At 35.5% G+C, this 7,898-nt stretch overlaps 1 protein-coding gene across 1 annotated transcript; it reads left to right on the top strand.

Annotated features, from left to right (window-relative positions):
• The first annotated feature begins 435 nt into the window (after positions 1–435).
• On the top strand, positions 436–4,571 carry LOC11422330 (cyprosin). The gene is made up of 14 exons (XM_003595386.4): positions 436–585; positions 730–1,071; positions 1,191–1,251; positions 1,497–1,591; positions 1,692–1,804; positions 2,160–2,328; positions 2,410–2,449; positions 2,850–2,914; positions 2,993–3,106; positions 3,216–3,280; positions 3,370–3,526; positions 3,747–3,866; positions 4,101–4,198; positions 4,296–4,571. Exons 2-14 carry the CDS (start codon positions 730–732, stop codon positions 4,378–4,380), a joined length of 1,524 nt encoding a protein of 507 aa, XP_003595434.1. The 5' UTR covers positions 436–585; the 3' UTR covers positions 4,381–4,571.
• The last annotated feature ends 3,327 nt before the right edge of the window (positions 4,572–7,898 follow it).

Genomic DNA, 7,898 nt, shown 5'->3' with positions numbered 1-7,898 from the left:
TTATTAGCTTAGCTTAGAAAAATTGTACGAAAAAAAAACTCCCACATAGATTCGAACCCAATAACTTTATACCAATAAGTCACTGATATATTCAACAATTTTTCTTAATACTTGGAACAATTTTTCTTAATACTTGTAAAGTGTTACTATAAAAAGAGACGAAAACTACTTTATCTCGAACTGATTGCAACGTGTTTGGAAGTATTTTATAGGTTGTTTATGCCGTTTGGATTCTATAATCCAAACTGCATAGGACACGCGAGAATCTCAATAAAGTAGGAAAAGAAGATCCCATAAATTAATAATTCTATCATTTAATCATATCTATTTTTTTTAAAGAATTCCACTTGAGAGAATCCATTTAGCCTCTTTGACCCACAATTTTGACATAAAAAACAGTCAACTTTGGTTTTTTAGCCAAAATGGCAGTACTAAATTTTTTATTGTTCAAACAACATTCATATCCAGTATCATGGTTATATTTATTTATATTATATTATGAAAGGTATATTACTCTACTGTATTGTAGTAGAACACGTATCTTAGTCAAATAGTATTCAGAAAATTCAGCATCATCATCATAAGGTATGCACAGAACCTTGAATTTCTTTGTGTAGTTTAGAAACTGAAAACTATAAATATAGTATTATTGTTTGTAATTGTAATTACTCAACTACTCCTATATTACTTGAGCTGAAATTATATAAACCATGTTGAAATTTGTAACAGATGAGTTTGAAGTACATGCTGGTTGTTACATGTCTTTGGATTTGGTCTCTATCTTTGGCTTATACAATTTCTAATGATAACTTGATGAGAATTAGTCTAAAGAAGAGGAATTTAGATATTCAAAGTCTTAACACTTCAAGAATTAAAAAGGTAATTCATGAAAGAGATTTAGAGAGTGTTGATACAAATTATGGCTCAAAAGATGTTGTATATCTTAAGAATTACTTTGATGTACAATATTATGGGGAAATTGGTATTGGTTCACCACCACAGTATTTCAATGTTGTGTTTGACACTGGTAGCTCTAATCTTTGGGTTCCATCTTCCAGATGCATCTTCTCGGTACGTTGCTTAATGATTTGATTCTTATATCGAATTGAATTGATGGAACGAACATTGAAAATATTTTGTAAAATTTCGCCTTTGGTCCTTTAAGTTATGTGTTTATACGACTGATGCAGATTGCTTGCTATTTTCATTCGAAGTATAGGTCGGGGATATCTAGCACCTATAACGAAATTGGTAACTTTGGATTATCATATCATTTAATCTTATACAAATTTAATACTTTCTTTTTAAGGCGCTTCTATTTGGTTTTATGTGCACAAACTAATGAAGCATGGACACTCCTCGGATTAGGCGTGTCCCGGTGTCAGACACATGCCGTGTCCGACACCGACAGTGTCCGAGTCGTGTCCCGTGTCCGTGTCCGTATCTGTGTTTGTTACGATGTTGCATACTTCAGTCACATTTTGGATAAAATTCAGGAGTACCTTGCGAAATCCCGTATGACGAAGGATACATTTATGGATTCTTCAGCCAAGACAATGTAAAAGTTGGGGATATAAATGTCAAAGATCAAGTCAGTATTTTTTTTCTTTTTTGTATTTTCAGTAAGTATTGTGATAAAGTTTTATATGCTTCTTTGGTTTTATTGATGTTTGGTTGTTTTCATCATCCAGGAATTTTGTGAGATTACAAGGGAAGGAAATTTTGCACTTTTAGCTCTTCCATTTGATGGTATACTTGGACTTGGATTTCAGGATGTTTCAGTTGGGAAAGTCACACCAGTGTGGTAATATTTGCAGATAATAACTATTTTAATTCATTTTACTGATTAGTGTCTTATTTAAGTCACACCAGGATGTACCAATACTTTCGGTTAAAGACATGTCCAATCTCTGACACCACACGTGTCAGTGTCAAACACCGATGGTACACTGACACATGTGCTTACATTTAATTATACCACTTTCTCAAATTATTACTAGTGTTGATGTATCAATGTCAGTGTCGTATCTGGTGTATGTGTTTACGATTCGTGTGTGATTATATTTGGTTGCAGTCGGGTAGAAGAAATATAAAACTCCAATATAGTCTGAAATTTTTATAGGCCCAAGAAAAAGCAACGATTAAGTCTGTTTCTACAGGTATAATATGATAGAACAAGGGCATATTTCGGACAAAGTTTTCTCCCTATGGTTTAACAAGGATCCAATGGCAGAAGTAGGGGGTGAGATTGTCTTTGGTGGTGTGGACAAGAGGCATTTTAGAGGTGACCACACTTACTTTCCGATTTCTCAAAAGGGTTATTGGCAGGTATTATTATATAACAGAAATTCATCAGTAGCTTTGGTTAGCAACCATGTCATTCTTTACTTTTATTGTTTTCACCTGCAGATTGAAGTGGGAGATATTCTACTTGCAAATAATACAACAGGTTCTTATGCATTTCTATTTTGCGATGATGCTTAATGTATATGCTAAATAATGCTTGGCATTAGGTGGTTATATGTTTGAGTTAGGTCCGACCTAATTTTTTTGTTGCTATTAGTGTATATCCAAAATCCGTTAGGCCACCCTCTATCATGTTACTCGTGTCACGCTCTAAATGTCAAGTCTCGAGGGTGAGGGGTGAGTGTTTAGAGTCTCATATTGGATAAGATATGGTATGAAAATGACTTTATAAGTGGGAGACATTCCTCACCTAACAAACTAGTTTTGTATAATTGAGTTCGCCCGGCCCGAATTTTAAGATGAAAAGCATTGTCGCCGTTGTTGGCACTCATGTTCACTATGGTTGAGCTGCCTCAACAGAAACTTGTGTAAATATTTTACAGGTTTATGTGAGGGTGGCTGTGCTGCAATAGTGGACTCAGGGACTTCTTTAATTGCTGGTCCAACTGTATATCATCTCCAAAATTATACATTCATCTTAATAGATCGTTTCGCTCCCTTTTTTCTTACTAGTCCTTGTTTTCAGGGTGTTGTGACTCAAATTAACCATGTCATTGGAACAGAAGGATATGTTAGTTATGAATGCAAAAACATTGTCCACAACTACGGAAATTTGATATGGGAATCATTGATTTCAGGGGTTTGTTTTCTGCGACTATGCGCTTATATATAAATTCTCAATGACTATCCACATCTTAATTCAAATTTTAAGCATTCTTTACTTATCTTTGTATGTCATATGTCTGCAGTTAAATCCTGAAATCTTATGTGCTGACATTAGACTTTGTTCAGATAATGGATTTCAAAGAATGAAGTACAATTTTCCATCTTCCTATTCTCGATTCGTTTATGACAAATTCCTTTGCTTCAGCTAACTTAACGAAAGTCCAATTTTACTTGCAGCGATGTTATTGAAACAGTGGTGCATAATGAAAGTCGGGATGGATCACCATTAAAAGAGAGTCTCTTTTGTAGTTTTTGCAATATGGTTGTCCTTTGGATGCAAGTTCAGATTAAGCAAAGCAATGTAAAGGAAAAAGTATTAAAATATGTCGATGAGGTAGTTTCTGTGTCTTATGTTTGTTAGTTTGGTTCGTGAAATTACTAATAGGAGACGCAATCAAAGATGTTTTGAAATTTCAATACATTTAGAGATTATAATGACAACACCGTCACACATTTAGGGACGAAGTTGACTGTTTACTCAATATTTTATAACTTTATTTATCCAATGAGGAACTCAGAAGCTTTTTCATTATCTGAATTTCTTTCTTTTAAAGCTGTGCGAGAAGCTTCCAAATCCGGTTGGACAATCATTTATAAACTGCAGTAGTGTCTCGGATATGCCACACATTACATTCACATTTGGAAACAAGTTGTTTCCTCTCTCTCCAGAACAGGTTTGTATTTCATGTTCGTGTCATTTTGATATACTCTCTGTTTGTTAGATCAACGTGAATTTCTGTTAGTCTCAATTTCACGAGTCCTGCATTCATTCGCTTCGCATTGAATAGAACCATTTTCCTTCTTATGAATGTTAAAGAGCGTATTGAAAAGAGTGTGATAAAAGAATGTATCTATAGCGTATCTGGTTTCTTTATCAAGTAATTTAATAGAACCTTTTTCCTTCTCAGTATGTTCTTAGAGTTGAATCAGACGATGAAGATTGTTCTCCTGTGTGCTATAGCGGTTTTGTTGCTCTTGATGTGCCTTCCCCGCAGGGTCCCCTCTGGTAATACATACGTATCGTAATACTGTTAATATGCTTCATGTTTCATGCTCGTTTTTCTCATCAGGATATTTTGTTGCTCGTTTTTATGTATGTGCAGGGTTGTTGGAGATATTTTCTTGCAGGCATATCATACGGTGTTTGACTACGCCAATCTCCGCATAGGATTTGCAGAATCTACATAGTCATTGGATACATGATTCACATCGGTAAATAATAGTTTGGTCGTGTGTAGATGATGTTACTGGTTTTAAGGGAGTATGTAAGGCTGTTATAGGTAACAGTTAGTATGAGTATTTCTTGTATATAGTCTGTTTAAAAATTCAATTTTCCTGATTAATAAACATAGATGGAAATAATGCAGAAAATAAAAATATATACGAGCTGGTAACAAAAGGACTAAAATGAAATTTTCGCCATCACAAATTTTAGGGATTAAAATCACCAATCCTTACAATTTCAATGACAATGTAGTGAGTTACTCTAATCAAAATATCCGTGTAGAACCAGAAGCCAGAAAAACTACTAAGGCGTTAACATGATAAATTCAGACGCCACGAATAAAAAAACTACGACTGAGTGATCTATCAATTGAGCGTCGTTTTTCTGCCATAGCCGTCAAGTGAAGTTTCACTAAATCTTTGACTTTTATTCGGTTCACCCCTGAAATTGCCGCTGATCCATTACCATATGAACCATCACCTCCCTTCTCCAACTCTACTGCCACAGCAAATAGAGTAGGAAACCTCGAAAGATCAAAATAGGAAAGTTCCGAAACAGAACAAACATGATTGAAAAACTGAGGATACATATGAGATGTAACAGCTAAACAAGCCTTCTCAAAATTATCTGCCTCAGTTAAAACCCGAGAGTCAGAGAGAACAGGAGAATTAGTCCTTACCAACATCTCCTTCATAAGAATAATCACAGAGACATATCTCCAGACCAAGATAAAATATTGTTGCTCATATAATGACACAGATCATTCATTTTTAAATCCCGAACGTGAAGATTGAAATTCTTCGTGAGGAATGTAATTGCAGTTTTGCAAAAACTATGCGAACCAAGCATAGTCCTAATTACATTTTCTCTTGTAGCACCAAATGGTATATTCAATATATTGCTCGGAGCACATCCAACTTTAACTCGGAGTTCAGAAATCCACTTGGTCATTTTGTTTCGAAAACTATTTGCATCTTCATCAAACTTTATAAGCTTGAAAATAGTAAGGAAACAATACCCGTAGATAACAAGGATGGAAGGCCAGTCTAACAAAGGAAACTCAGCTTCAACGATGTTGTGGACTTGGGACTGAGATGGTAAGCTGATGAATCGAGGTCTGACGCCTATTCCATTTAATGCTTCCTCGATCGAGTTTCTGAATCCAGGAACCACTGAGCATAACATAGATCCTACATAAGTGCATAATTCCTTGTCATTATTACGATGATACATCGCAGTAGCATGATATGTTGACCGAAAAGCAAAACCAGTGTTGTCTCCAGTTTCATCTGGAATATACAATGTTGAGTCCATCAAATATTTTTGGGAAGGGAAAACTCGTTATTTTGAACTCAAGGGTCAAGGAAAAATGCATCTGGAAGGTTGCACAACGTTCATAGTTGGATGTGCATGAGAGGCTGGGTCTCTTCCTGTGCCTAATGCCATTCAACATTAAACCTATATGAGTACTCCCGCCGTTCTAAAATTATAGTCGTTTAAGGTTTGTGCACGATTATTAAGGAAATGATTAATTGTGTTGATTTCAATGGTAAAATTAATATCATTTACTAAAATACCTGGACCGTTAATATATTCCCAAGGGCTCGAATACCCTATAGAAAGGCTTGAGCGCCCTCTAGAAGGGCTCCTACGGCATAGGCGCGCCCTTCCAGAGGCGCCGCCTCAACTAGCTTCTAGAAGCATCTACAACTTAGTAAAATTAAGTAAGGCCCAACTTGCTTGGGGCTTAAGTCACACGAAAACAAGCCCACAAAGGGCTATAAATAACCCTCTTGGGATCATTCCCAAGGCATCACATAAACAGTCTAAACCCTAATATTGATTATTGTACTTTTGCAAGTACAATACTCTTATTAATTGTAGTTAGTGGAGTAGTTAAGTTGAATAAAATTCAATAAATAAAGGTATAATAATGGGAAAAAAAAATTAAATGTTGCATTGTTATACTAAAGTGACAATTATTATGAGAAAAAGAAAAAAAACTAAAAAAACAATTATCATGAGACGGAGGGAGTATATATTAGGGGTGTTCGCGGTGCGGTTTGGTTAGGATTTGAGCATAAAAGTCATCCAAACCGCGAGATAAAAAAACATGGGTTTGGTTTGGTTCGATTGATTTTTAAAAAGTCATCCAAATCAAACCAAAGCAAACCAATGCGGTTTGGATTGGTTTGGTGTGTGCGGTTTATCGTGAGATACAAAAATATTACATTAACTCTAATATTGCCAACTTGTTACAAAATAAACATAAGACATTTTATTTTGTTGTTTATATGATAAAATATTAGGTAAAATTTATATCAAAATAAGTAAAATTAAGAAGAAACATAAGCATGAAACAAATTATTGGGAAGTAAAGGAAACAAATTCAGCACTGGAAATGAATTGAATGAGATGGAAAGAAATTAGAATCGAACATGATGGTGCAACAATGAAAAAATCGAATCAAAATATATTATTCTTGAGCTATGTATTTGAGCTAGTACATGTATAAGTAATATTCATTATTCTTGCGGTTTGGTTTGGTTTGGTTGCTGAGATACAAACTGCAAACCGAACCGAACCGCGCAGTTCAGTGAAAAAGACATCTGAATTCATCCGAACCAAGTGCGGTTTTTTGCGGTTTCGGTTTGGATTGGTTTGGTTCACGGTTTTTCTATTGGGTTGGTTCGGTTTTGAACACCCCTAGTATATATATTACCTGTATTTTGATTACTTCTACTTGTGGTGCTGAAATTTTTAAGCAATGTTGCAATTGGCTGAACACAGGCGTTTTCCCAACAACGCTAAATATGACAAATATCGCCTTGATTCCTAAAGGTGATATGCAGGTCTCTATGAAGGACTGGCGTCCGATTGCTTTGTGTAATGTTGTTTACAAAATTGCGGCTAAAGTTCTTGCGAATAGGCTTAAAAGAGTGTTAGACAAATGCATCTCGGATAATCAATCTCCCTTTGTTCCAGGCAGGTCAATCTTGGATAATGCTATGGCGGCTATTGAGCTGGTTCATTATAAGAAAACCAAAGTCAAAGGTACGCAAGGGGATGTGGCTTTCAAGCTTGATATAAGCAAAGCTTATGACAGAATAGACTGGAATTATCTCAAATGCGTTATGCTTAAAATGGGATTTTCTATTCAGTGGGTCAAATGGATAATGATGTGTGTGGAGACTGTCGACTACTCGGTTATTGTTAATGAGGAGATTGCTGGGCCGATTATTCATGGGAGAGGTCTCCGTCAAGGCGATCCTTTGTCAACTTATCTCTTCATTATATGTGCTGAAGGTTTATCTTCTCTTATTCGGAAGGCAGAGGCTAGTGGTACTATTCATGGTGTGAAAATATGTAACAATGCTCCTATTGTCTCTCATCTTCTATTTGCGGACGATTGTTTTTTATTCTTTAGAGCTGAACCATCTGAGGCTATGGTAATGAAGAATATTTTAGAGGTGAATGAAAG

Source organism: Medicago truncatula, chromosome 2 (genome assembly GCF_003473485.1).
Source record: "Medicago truncatula cultivar Jemalong A17 chromosome 2, MtrunA17r5.0-ANR, whole genome shotgun sequence".
Taxonomy (NCBI): domain Eukaryota; kingdom Viridiplantae; phylum Streptophyta; class Magnoliopsida; order Fabales; family Fabaceae; genus Medicago; species Medicago truncatula.
This window is presented reverse-complemented; position numbering and strand designations above follow the sequence as displayed.

Excerpts from the sequence above, each read along its gene's own strand:
- LOC11422330 (XM_003595386.4), top strand. The coding sequence starts at position 730 with ATGAGTTTGAAGTACATGCTGGTTGTTACATGTCTTTGGATTTGGTCT. Across the intron at positions 2,329-2,409 it reads CTCAAAAGGGTTATTGGCAG|ATTGAAGTGGGAGATATTCT; the intron begins GTATTATTATAT and ends TTTCACCTGCAG. Across the intron at positions 3,527-3,746 it reads TATTAAAATATGTCGATGAG|CTGTGCGAGAAGCTTCCAAA; the intron begins GTAGTTTCTGTG and ends TTTCTTTTAAAG.